This window comes from Lethenteron reissneri, chromosome 33 (assembly GCF_015708825.2).
Source record: "Lethenteron reissneri isolate LAM-NWPU_2019-01 chromosome 33, ASM1570882v1, whole genome shotgun sequence".
Classification (NCBI taxonomy): Eukaryota; Metazoa; Chordata; class Hyperoartia; order Petromyzontiformes; family Petromyzontidae; genus Lethenteron; species Lethenteron reissneri.
The window spans coordinates 4,384,046-4,397,491 of NC_083811.1; the positions used below are offsets into that span (position 1 = coordinate 4,384,046).

Genomic DNA, 13,446 nt, shown 5'->3' on the forward strand with positions numbered 1-13,446 from the left:
GATCAGCCACGGCCGAGGTATTGGTCCTACTGTGTGTCAGATCTGCCTTGTGTTGAGGATGCCTTCATCCTGGAGTGAAATGACAAAAGGGCTGTACATTGGACATTTTCAGGATTTAAGTGAAGTGCCCGGAGTAAACCCTTCAATACGAGGAGACAACAACAACAGCCGCTATTCGCCACTAAGTGGTGGTGACGTCACCACGGTGGTTGTGCCAGGCTATGTGCACTAAAATTTAAGGCCACGTGAAGTGTCGAACGTCCGCTGGCAGGAGGTCATGGGACAGACCCAGGTGCCATGGATTGACTGATTGAGATGACGTGAAGTGTCGAACGTCCGCTGGCAGGAGGTCACAGGACAGACCCAGGTGCCATGGATTGACTGATTGAGATGACTGGCCGGTGCACCACCTGTTCCCCCTACTGTGCCAACTTGTGTGTTAGCTGCCTTGCACTCCGCTAGCTGTTTTGAGCGTCACTCCTCTGTCCTCCGTTGTTGTTGGAGGGCGACTGCCTTCAACTGCCCAGTAACATCCTGCATGAGTCTGTAGTTTCAGTCTGTGTGGTCCCCCTTCATAAAGAGAGGGACTACCAGGGCATCCTTCCAATGCTGCGGAACCCGTCCAGTGATCCAGACTGTTATAATGATTTCGATTTAAAGCTTTCGTGACTGCAGGGATTCATCTTCTTGGTTCTTTCGGTAAAGTCACGTAGAAGGGAAATAATAAAAAAATTTAATATAATAAAATACAATTCTCACGACGTTTCGGCCACAACGCAAGCAGCCGTCCTCAGGTGAAGAACAGGTCTGTCGGAAAGACAGCATCTGAATGAACACCACCAAGCTTGGCAGCGTATATTCACCTGAGGACGGCTGCTTACGTTGTGGCCGAAACGTCGTGAGAATTGTATTTTATTATGTTTTTTCTACGTGACTTCACCGAAAGAACCGAGAAGATGTTATAATGATGTCATATAGAGTAGTCTCAACACAAACGTCACCCTCCCTCAGCAGTTAATTTGTGATATTGTCTCTACCTGGCGCATTTCCTGATCTCAGACTCTGGATTGCCTTCTATACTTCCTCAACAGATGGCACTTCAGCCAGCCGCTCACAGGGGGTGACTAATTCTAGATTTGAAGCTTTCGTGACTGCAAGGATTCATATTCTTAGGTTTTTTCGGTAAAGTCACGTAGGTAAAACATCAAAATTAATTAAAATAAAATAAAGATCACGACGTTTCGGAGGCAACACAAGTCTCCGTCATCAGGTGGGACCGTCACAGCCAGATTAGCTGCATCAAGTGAGGCAATGATTCAAGATGTAATCCCTTAAAAGCGAGTTGAGGGGGGAGGAGAGGGGGGGGGGAGCTCATCAGAATGTGGTAGCCAATGAATGGAACGTATCGGGAATAGGGGGTGACTACTTCCAATAGAGTCATCCCCACTTTACCCCATGATGTTTTCTGGGCTGATGGGTTTTCCTTTACAGAAATGCTCAGCAAACCTACAAACCTGTTCCTCAAAGGATAGTGAGCGTTGGAACATTCCACGTGGCCACTCGCAGTGGCGTTTTGCTGTTTCTGGAAGAACCCCGAGTGTGCGGGATCGATCTCCTAGCTCTGCCAAATGGGGTTTGGCCAGGAGAGATCATAGGGGTTACAAGCGCCTCACATCCATCCAGAGCCCCCCGTTGGCCGCTGTGGTGGCTACCAGTGCCATGAGGGGAACAGCCGATTGAATCGGCTTTCTCTCCATGGCATTGTTCACATCCACCACAGAGTTACCGTCCGGCACCAGCGAGGAGGTCGGGGTTTGTTTTTACCGGACTAACACTCAGGTTTCCATAGACACGTTCATGAATCATGTTGCTGTGCTGCCATCTCCTGGCCACCTTACAACCTAGCAGCTAGCTTTGGGAGTTTCACTAATCCACATGCAAAGCATTGGATCGCAGACGTGCTCCACCGTGCCTGCATATGTCTACACATACATAAAAACGAAATGAAAACGTTTGCATGCGCGTGACGATTCTTCGCCCGCTTGTGCCCCCCGCTCTCAGAGGGCGAGCACACGCGCTGCAAGACGGTGCTCACGTCCAAGGTGGGAGGCCTCATGGCGTTCGCCAAGAAACGCTCCACCTGCATCGGCTGCAAGGCTGTGCTGAAGAACGACGGTATGAAGCCGACCGTTATCGACGGGCGCGTACGCGCGCACATGGTTCGCGGCGCATGCACACTGACGACAAGACGAGAGGGACTGACTGAGTTAGATTGTGGAGTCCTTGATTTTGGGAATCGGTCATCCCTTCAGAAAATTAATCTAGCAAAAAATTGATGGTCGATTAACAATCCAAATATAGTTGCAATACAGTGTGGATCTATATCTCAAGACGCTGGGCAGACACAGCACGCATAATTGAAGAGGAGGATTAATGCGCTGATTAGGCATGTAACTGCACGTATACACATGGATTATGAAAAAAAATTTATGGTAATATGTTAATGTAACATTTGTGCTCATTTCTTGAACAAAAATATCCAAGCAAGATGGAAACATTCGAAACAATATAAATGAGAAGGCAGACACCAGGCAACTATGAATCGATTCTTGAATTGTGACCCTGATTGTGACAAATCATCGAATCTCCGTTGGGTGCCGGGGGAGATGAATGATCGTGACCTTAATAACTGCATTTTGATGGTAATTTATTACCAGCCTGAGGACTTTGGCAGTTAGCTTGTACTACCGAGTGGTAAATATGGTTATTGATTTTGGGAAGACTAGTTGGTTTGGGAATAGATGAGGTTTACCTGTACAGGCGGTCCCTGCTTTTACGATGTTACAATGCGTTACTGGAAACCCTGTGGATCATAAATTGGAATCGTCGTAAATCGGACCCTATTATCCCAGAAGAAACAGTCGAAGCATCAGCCATATTTAATAGGTAAAAATCCACAAGAACACTTTTGAATAACAAAATCTCCCTGCCCAATCACATCAGAAATCAGACTGACTGTTCCAATGCATTCGGAGTCATGTAGGAAGATACGTCGTCTTTTTTTACTTATTTAAAAAAAGTTTTGAAGTGTCTGTTTGTTGACCAGAAATATAATCTTGTGGTTTAAAATCGATAGATTGTATTTTCTCTTGTAAATACCATAATGAGTTCACAGCACGTGCACATGAGATCCGTCTTGTTAATTGAGTGTTTGCAATCATGGTGATGATGATGATCGTTATGCGGAGTCTATAAACGAGAACCACTTTGTAATACACTCATTCGATTTTCAAACAAAACACAAATGTGTAAAAGCACTCGGCCTGTACACAAAACCACCAGCAGTTCCATTGTTGTATCTCTTGTCTGAGGTCACCATCAAAATAAATCTTAGTAAATGTTACCGACTAACAGGGAGCAGTGATAGAGAGATAGACAACTGTAGACCAGGTTCAGTATTATTAGGATTCATCAGTGCAGCATAGTCACCATTGCTTCCGTTGGAGTAGGCACAATGACGTTTTGTTTCTTTGTACCTGCAGGGGCTGTGTGCGACTACTGCAAGAAACAGGAATCGGAACTCTACCAGAAGGAGGTGAAGTTAGCACGCGGCGTTGAACAACGCTCGCGCTTGCACGACAATGCCGCTGCTGGTCTCCCAACGGTCTAATCCACCGTGTCTCTCTTGCCCCTCCATTTTAAACCAAGGGTTGCGCCAGAGCGTGCATCTTCTATGAAGGAGGCACTGGAAGGGGGCTTAAGCCTGATCCTTATGTACAACCAGCGTCGAATAAACTGTCCACACGGGCTTAAGACCCCAGGGTCTATCTTTGAACCAGAAACGGGAAAATCCTGCAAGAGACCATGGACTCACCGACTCCTCCTGCTAGCACCGTTTTCCAATCCCTCCCTTCGCAGGGTCAAATCAGCACTTCATGTTCAGGAGGGCGACTTGCTTTGTGGTGGTATTTAGGCAGATCCGGGAGAGCCAATCCTCCTTTCACAGAGAGAGTAAAGGAGTGATAGCCTATCCGTGCGAGTTTATAATTCCAGATAAAGGATGAGAAATTAGATTGAAGTACTTTTGGAACCCAGAAGGGAATCATTCTTAAAGTGATGTAGCAGTTTGGGGGAGGACCATCATCGTGATCAGATGTGCTCTGTTCTTTGTTGTGGAGGGATAGGGGGACTGACATCTGACCTTGCCACGAGTAAAATTATAATTTCCTGGAGCAGGAGGGGAAAGTTCTTCCATAGAAGCATTGTTAGGGAAGAAGGGACCTTCACACTCAGGTATTTTATATGGGTTAGGCACCACTTAAAGGGTAACAATCCCTCCTGAAGGTTTAGGGGATACGTGGGATAGGGGCATCTACATGCTGGGAATTCTTGAACAAGTTGATGTACAAACAGTCGTTTTTTTCTATCATTATTTGTGCTTGTACACCCACTACCAATGCAACCTCCAATATCTTCTTTAATCATTATCCTCACTTTAGTGAAATATTGAAAAGATAATTACGCAATATACTCTACACTACTGTGATCTGTTGCTGTTTTTTCTTCATTATGTATTTCTTTGTATTTAAATGTTTGTTGCCACCTGTTTTGTTTGCCAGGGAACCGATGCTTTTGTTGATGAAACCCGATTCAAGAGCTTCTTACCTCAAAGGGTACTCCAAAACAAACTGAAATCCTCTATGATTGTATTTCCACCTTCCTGTATTTGTTTGGTTTAGGTTTTACACTTGAATGCCATGGAGGAGAAGTTTTCTCGGTTGTGGACGCAGTGCCAGCGGTGTCAGGGCAGCCTCCATGAGGATGTTCTATGTACAAGGTATCGAATCACACTCACACCACCCAATCAGCACGCACACACACCAAGATCCCCTGTGCAGCCTTATTTAGACCACTCGGGTAATGTGCTGTTCGTTAATCAATATAGGATAGGCCCAGGACCAGTCCAGGTATCACCTGCCATTAATATTTGATTTGGCTGGGCGTTAAACTTGGCACACTAGCTTCATGGCGCACTTGCACAATGCACTGCACTGCCACTCCCCCGAAAAAAAATAAAAAAAACAGAGCCCCCCCCCCGTATATTGCCTTGTAGATTAGGGTTTCATATATCACTCATCACTGCTGTTTGCTATTGCTGCGAATTTAACTCGGGTGGCTTGAGCATTATGCACAGTCCACTGCACTACCACTCCCCACAACAAACACAAAGAACCCCGTGTATAGATTTTTATGCTGTTGGCGCAAGTGCTGTTGTCAAGCTCCTGTTAAGGCTGTCACGGCACACAAGCGGGTGGTCTGACCATCACCCTGGTTGCCTTTGTCTCCCTAGTAATGGTGTTTGCACAATGCACCAGGTACTCGTTTTAAGGCCGAGAACCTATTCTGATATCACCCACCACCGATGTTTGCCATGTCTGGGGATTGAACTCGGGCTGCTAGGTTCATAGTGCATTGTACTGTCCAATGGGAAACCACTCCCATAACACACACACAAGACCCACACGCCCTACACACACATTGTGCACAAGCATCTGGCGTGAAGTCGGGCCTACGTGGGTTTCCCACTCAAAACAATTGTGAGGAGGTGCTCAGCTTCTATTACAGCTCTCTGAGCCATTGTTGGAAAACTCCACCGTATTATAACAGGGTCAAGTACATGCACAGGACAGCCGCCTGGTTGACTTCCCATAAAGTAGTGACGACTGTTGTCAACCCCAATGGGAAAAGGTTGCCAAGTCGATCCCCGGCCAGAATTTCAACTCGTGACTGTCCAGTAGCGAAGCATGCACTTTAACCACAGTGATGGCCAGTGAAACTAAACCTCGCCATTAAGCTCCGTCTCTATGCTAATTATAGAATATGTGCATTAGAAATCCATTGCCGACACGCTCAAACACATTGGGTGGTGCTCATCGCCTCTCTGTTTGTAGTTGTGAGTCAGTGTTGTAAATTCCACAGTTGTCTGTTGGGGGTCAGTCTGTCCCTTGCCAAACATTTCCTCAGTGAAAGTTGACACACACCTCGACATAATGGGCTCACCGTGTGAAGAATAATTTCATAAGTGTCAGCACTTTTAACTATCTCATGAGCAAAATAATTGTAATCGCTCCTCGTACTACAAATGACTGCCGCAAAAAATACTTGGCATAGAACAATGTGTCGATAGATTTAGCAACACGCAAAGGCATTTATTGTGTTGTTAATCCTATTTTATTTCAGGCCAGTGTTCATTTTTATGTTGTAATGGATTTTATCGTCATTTAGCAAGTTTGAATCGATGTATCGATACGTAGATTAAAATCGGTTATTGACTCACGCAACATGCGTCTAATCGTGTCTTGCATAAGAATCGATGATGTATCACTTAAGCAACTTATGTACTGAATAAAACTACAAGCTAAGGCAAAAAATGTTTCATTCTTGCCAGAAGGGGTAAAGCCTATTCTTTTTAAAATCCGCCTAATGCCTTGTTTAAATTGCGCATATGACATAACAGTAGTGTTGTAAACACAATACAATGTGTATTTATATTGCGTCTTCATATAACCCAAACAGCGAACATTTTGTAGAGATCTGCGGTGGACTTAGAGTTTATTTTGTTTTACCAGGTAACAACTCAAGTTTACCAGGGTAGCCTAATTCGCAAGAGTGATCTGAGTTGCCGAAATAACAAAGGCAAAACAAAAAATCGGACCAAAAAACAACCCCAATCACTTGAGGAATGGAAAACATTGCAGACATAATTCCCTGCAGTGCAAATCGGCTCTCCTGCAGAAAAAAAGAATGGATAGACCTTGAGCCTGGACTTGGAACAAGGGGCAGGGATTCATATTCTTGGTTCTTTCGGTAAAGTCATGTAGAAGGGAAATAATAATATAAATATAAAACAATTAAATTCTCACGACGTTTAGACTGCAACACAAGCAATCATCATCAGGTGTGAAATCCACTGAAAGAAAATGTTTTTGTTATATATTTTTATTATTTTATTATTTCCCTTCTACGTGACTTTACCGAAAGAACCAAGAATATGAATCCCTGCAGTCACGAAAGCTTTAAATCAAAATTTAAAGGGGCAGGGAATCGACCGCATGGACGACTGGGGGGGAAGGGAGTTCCGCCCAATGGGAGCAGCAGAGGAGAATGAGCGACCTCCTCCTACTGAACGATCGCGACAGAGCGATGGCGATGCTCTAGCCCAGTGGTTCTCAATCGGGGGTACGGTGACCCCTGGCGGTACGTGGCAGTGTTTCAGGGGGCACGTGAGGTGATTATAAATGTGTGAAATTGTATCGTACATCACGGTCATTGGTGAATAATAATAATCACGTACGAATCTGACAATATAAAATAACTACGACAGTTTAAGTCCATATGGTAACCTATAACGATGTAAAAGACATTCCTAAACTCGTTGATCTTCGCGCATGCGGAGCGTCCGTTGAATTTGTTTATTTTATTATTTCCCTTCTACGTGACTTTACCGAAAGAACCAAGAAGATGAATCCCTGCAGTCACGAAAGCTTTAAATCGAAATTGCAATTACTAGCTCGTTAGGATACCTCACAAAATGGACAATGGGTTACAATATCGATGTTTCGATTTAAAGCTTTCGTGACTGCAGGGATTCATCTTCTTGGTTCTTTCGGTAAAGTCACGTAGAATGGAAATAATAAAATAATGAAAATAAAACATAATAAAATAAAATAATAAAATAAGATTCTATATTATTTTTTATTATGTTTTATTTTGTTTATTTTTTTATTTCCATTCTACGTGACTTTACCGAAAGAACCAAGAAGAATATCGATGTTCATTGTTAAATACATTCATTTCTCAGAACCATGTTGGGTCAGGCAAGGCAGGGAGGTGGGGGGGGCGGGGGTTACTACTCTGTTGAAACAAAATTCAACAAGGGGGTTAGGTAGGTACAGGAGCCACAACAAACAAACAAATAGGTTGAGAACCACTGCTGTGTCTGGCGTGAGTGTGGGAAAACTCGGCACATCTTCATGACACGCGAGGGGTGCTGACGGTTTCTTTTACCTTTAGCAGCATCACAAAAGTCCTTTTGCGCAATTGTTTGTGTGAAAATACGTCCCGCCCGTTAGTTAAACACACCGCCATTATAGAACGGGGACATTTTGAACACCCGCTGGTGGGTCTTTGGTGGGACGTATTGACTTTTCACAAACGGGCGCACATTGTGTTAAAGGGTAACAGACACCTGTACACTCTCCAGATACGCAAGCTTGCACCAATGACGCCATTTACAAGCTGCCCGTAATTGTTTTTTCATTTAACCAATAATAAAATAAGTATAAACAGTAACGTGGATGTAATAATTCACTCTGTCCATAAAAGCCTTAGTTGGGCCGCAACACTTCCTAAGGTGTGTCGTGCTAGGAATGTATTTCATCAATGTTTAGTTTACTTATTTGCTGTGGGAGGAAACAAGGCTGGCTGTAAAAGATCGTGGCCGGAACGATGGATCGATGCATCTATTCTTAGCCAAATCGGCACGCACATCCAATTCGTTGCCCAAGAAGCAATGTTATAATGATGCAAGCTATACACATTTAATGCAGGGATGCAGGTAAATGTAGTAGATAAAAAAAACGAGGAACCAAAAGCGGAGGAGACATTAAGTGAAGCCGAACGCAAGTTCAATAAAAAAACACAACAGTAAAAACGAGAGTGTACGAAAGAGAAGTGCAAAGTACAAAAGGCACGACACAGTGCACAGGAGACAGAATCCACTCCCATTGATTATCATGGGGAACAATTATTCACTTCCCGAATTGAATTGACACCCATGATCGATGCATTGAATTCCCAGGGAGTCAGTAAGTTGTGGCTCTTCAGACAATCCCATACACCTGCCCCAATCGGCGTAAATCCTCCGATCTCACCTCCCAAGTCGCTGAATTGCAGTCGTGTGGACACTCCATAGCAGTGAGCACTTAAATAACACAGTGACCTCACCCACCTCACGACATTTATATCGACTGCAGCTCAACATTAGCACATGCCGAATTGCATTGTTGAGTCAACTTAACTTTACTGTACTCCATCCCCTCCCCCCCCCTCCTCCCTGTACTCACAGCCGAGACTGCCCTATCTTCTACATGCGCAAGAAAGTTCAGAAGGACCTGGACGACCAGCACAAAGTGGTGACCAGGTTTGGGGAATGCACGTGGTGAGACTTCACGAAGTCTTCAAAACCCCTCGGCGCGTCGTTCTCCAGAAAACCGCTGCCGGGACAATTGTTGCTTTTCTTCAATAACGAATGATATCGGGACTTGTGAAGAGGCAAGTGAATGTTACCCGTTTGAGGACAGAGACAGAGACAGAGCCACGCCTGTTGTGTGTTGTACGCACGACCCGTTCGGCATTATAGGTTATTCAATTCATCAAAATACACCGAATACGTTTTTTTCCCCTACATTTCCACGGTCTCTTCTGAGATGTCTGTGGCCAGCATGAGTAGGATGTGGGCAAACACTACTCCCTCGAGTTGGGCTTCTCGCTAAGATCTCTCTCTCTCTCTGGAGCTCTCCTTAGTTGCAGTCTCTTCTGCCACCAGTGGCATAAGGACGCAAATGCTGTAGGGCTCACCTTTACCCTCTCGGGTCTTTTTTACTACCTTATATCATGGGCCATGAAACGGACAAGACACTATTGTGTCACCACACTGAATGGGCACCTTACCAGTAGAAAGCTACCATTGAAAGCTCATAGTGTTTTAGATGACATATTGCCCTCAACTGGAGGCTGTACTATACTTGTGTGTGTGTGTGGGTTTGTATTTTTTACACTTTAGAGCAGCGTTTTTTGTAAAATTTAAAAGTGCCAGTGTGAACTTAAAGCAAAGTGTTCCCCTCCTGTGTGTGTGTGCATTTGTGATGCTTAAGGAACACGCGTGAGCATTTGCATGTGCTCTTTTTACACCGGTTCTTTTGCGCATTTGAGGTTTTTGTTGAATAAAGATGCCATTTGTATATTTGTTTCATTATCGTTGGCTTGCAATCGATCCTTTGCGGTTTTTCTGGAGATGTGTAAGAGTCGTTAAGAGTTCCAGTTTCCTAGCCCACATTGTTGCACTCATAGACTATCACGCTCCGATTCGCATATTTGGCACTTTTTACTGGCCGCTCTGTGAACGTGGAATCAGATTTTTACCTAATGTTTGCTGATGTAAACTCGGTTTTCCACCATGAATTTGCTCTAAACCCATTTGAAAACTACACTTTAGCATTATAAACTGTTCAAGGGAAACAGAGCCCTCTAATGGCGATGATGCTGTCTTCGTGGAAGACCACACTGGGCTTGCAGTCGGTAGCTTGGCACGGCAGTTGAAACAATGGAACCTCCTCCTCTGTCCATCCACAAGTTAATTACGTACACCGCAGTCTTATCAGTAAGTCACGTGTGGCAGGGTAAAGTGTGGGTACTCTCACCTCTTACAATGTGTCTGACCAGCATGGGAGAAGTAGGCCAAAATAATGTCTAGAGGGATTCGAGTTGCCCTCTCGTTGATCATTCCACCAGCAGTGGCCTGAGCAAGCTATTGCAGGGCTGCACCTTGACCTTGTGTATATATATATTTTTTATTTGCATTAACATTTTTCAAATATTAAGCGTCAGCATGACATAATTAGATTTGAACCGACGTTTATTCAACTTTTCAGCTCACACGCTCCCAGTTATATATTATCACTCAACCGGATTCTCTAGTTCGGGTTAGTTTATGGTTCCAGCCCAGTCACCAATGACTGTCAACATAAAAAAAAAATCTAAATTCAGGGTATATGCCAGCTTGGAGGGCTCATGGATATATCCACAACAGAGATAAGTGAGAACGTCAAGTTCCCCTTTAGTGTATAAGAGAAAACTCGCGGCACCTCCGATGTAGTTCTTTGATGTCGACTTCCACAGGCCGTCCTGTTACCACAGAACGGGGCCCCCAAATAAAGTTGCCACCTGTCCGACTTAGACCCAGCCATTCCGGGGATTGACGTTTGTCTTCGGGTGGCAGGGATTGACGTTTGTACCGAGATCTGCTACCTGTGTTGTGTTTGAATTATATTTCAGTAAACCTGCACAGTTGTGATAGACCTAGTGTGGACTGAGAAGTTTATCCGGGTATGGTTCTGTGCAAAAAGTTGGCACCTTGAATCCAGAACTGAAAATGTCCAAAGAGTGACATGACAACGAAACGTGAATTTAAATACTATTTTAAAAAATAATAAGCCCCAGACGTGACCAATTTGTGTTTTCCCTGCAATATATCATTGCCCCAATGGACGAGTACCTGCTACGATTTTATCCTGATTATACGACCCAACTGTTTCCCTTTATTACGAAGCAGAAAATTGGGGGTGCTTCCTATAAACCGGTAGGTGTATGTATGCGAGACAATATTACAAAGACAACATTGAATTGACAACGGTACGTCTTACTTTCCGGAGCGTTTTAGAATTCGGAGAAATTGTGATGACACGGGGCAGCTGGTGATGCCTCAGCAATCCCGGTTTTTCTCCGCTAGGGGGCAAAGTTCAACCGTGAATGTCACGTGGCATGCAACCTCACTAACACCGTGACGTTGAAAGGAAACATATGCTACGTTTTCTGGCAATGATTCTTCATAGCACGTAACACATTCCTGCGGAGGGAGCTGGTAGGAACGTTGGGTTGCTCGGTCAATGGCCAGGGTCAACGGCGGCGTGGTGTATGTGAGGGCGGGCACAAGCCGGCGTGAGTAGGTTAAACGTTGAGTTTTATAAGGGCACCACGGGGTGACCAACCCTCCCCACCCATCCCACCCCCACCCAGCCTCTCCCCACCTCCCCTCCCCACCCAGCCCCTCCCCACCCAGCCCCTCCCTGCACGACGGACGGACGGACACAATAATCCCCTGTGGGCTGGTGTAACCAGGAGGTTCCTACCAGTAATATAGTAAACATGTTTCATAACAGTAAGTAGCCAATCCACTTCAAAGCATCCAGTTCACTGACTTCACTCAATATATTTGGATGCAGCAATAGTCCATATTCCGCGGGATTCTCACTCGGTTTTCAATTGGACGTTCGCGAACACCGCATACACAAATTAAACGATACTATGAGACCACCTTTACCAGTGGCAAAATATAGTAATAGGTTTTTACCCTTTCAACTGGTACAAAAACTGACACCTTTATACAAGGCATCATTTTTGTACCAGTTGAAAGGGTAAAAACCTATTACTATATTTTGCCACTGGTAAAGGAGGTCTCATAGTATAAATGCTTAACCCGAGCTCTTAATACTCTGATAGTACATTGTCTTTTAGTTGTAAGCCTTTTGGCGTCATCTGGTCCAACACCAATGGAGACTAGGCTCTAAGAAAAGCTGTCTCGGGTTTGGACCAATCAACTTCAAGGACAGTGCATATCATTATCATCATTAGAGTTGTTTCTTTTTGTTTGCATTTTGACTGCTTGTGTTGTGGTTATTGCAAACATGATGCCTTGCATAAAGGTGTCAGTTTTTGTACCAGTTGAAAGGGCAAAAACCTGTTACTACAAATTAAACTTCAAAAAATTCTTAACGAACGCCGGCAAGTAACGTCGGGAAGCGTGGCGATGTGAATGCACGGAATTTCCGTGAGACACAGGTGCGCTTTGGACCAGAGGCCATGTGCAGGTCACTGAAGTAACTGCGCCTGGGTAGGGGACACGGCTTCGATGAAATTCGTTATATATATTTTTTTCAGTGCCCATCTACCACGTGGGTAGGCGAATTATTTGGTGATGAAATGGAATACGTATCCGGCCCCTGTGGTTATAAGAGTGCAGTCTCCAACTCGTGTCCACCCGTCCTATCTGGCCTCTTGTATTGATGTATGCCGACGAAGGGCCATTGCCCGAAACGTTGCGTATTACCGCATATATTGACTTTATTTAAGGTCACATGCTGATGTCTATGCCCAGAACCGGCCCTAGACCTTTGGGGGCCCTAAGCAAAATTTGGTTGGAGGCCCCTTTGATGTATGATTTTTTTCACCCACTAGCTAGCAGTGACTCTAGGGGGCCCTCTGTTGGCCACGGGGCCCTTTGCAATTGCAAGGGTCGCTTCGTGGCTGGGCCGGCTCTGTCTATGCCCTTCGACGTACTTTGCCAGCATACCCCGCTCGATATGATGATGGTGATGATGATGGCCGATAGCCAACTTCACGGTCGAAGGTGGCAGCGGAATGGAGTGGGCTACGTCCTACGCGGAGACGGAGCGACGAAACGAGCGGGGCGCGCAGTATCTAGGATCCAGAGTGGTTTTGCTGCGTCACGAGACCGCGGGAGAGGATGGGATGCACAGGGAAGCCACTGCGGAAAGTTCGGCCTAAACATATCGCGACCATTAGAGACGCCCTCCTCATCCCATTGTT

The 13,446-nt window shown here is 45.0% G+C and overlaps 1 protein-coding gene across 3 annotated transcripts in view; it reads left to right on the forward strand.

Annotated features, from left to right (window-relative positions):
* The window catches only part of POLD1 (DNA polymerase delta 1, catalytic subunit), a 39,184-nt gene extending 29,162 nt beyond the window's left edge, over window positions 1–10,022 (forward strand). For all 3 annotated transcript variants that reach the window (XM_061564341.1, XM_061564343.1, XM_061564342.1), the window contains exons 24-27: window positions 2,062–2,175; window positions 3,543–3,595; window positions 4,740–4,837; window positions 9,128–10,022. In XM_061564341.1, coding sequence (XP_061420325.1) covers window positions 2,062–2,175; window positions 3,543–3,595; window positions 4,740–4,837; window positions 9,128–9,224 — 362 coding nt within the window. In that variant the 3' untranslated portion in view covers window positions 9,225–10,022. The remainder of the gene's footprint in view (window positions 1–2,061; window positions 2,176–3,542; window positions 3,596–4,739; window positions 4,838–9,127) is intronic.
* The last annotated feature ends 3,424 nt before the right edge of the window (window positions 10,023–13,446 follow it).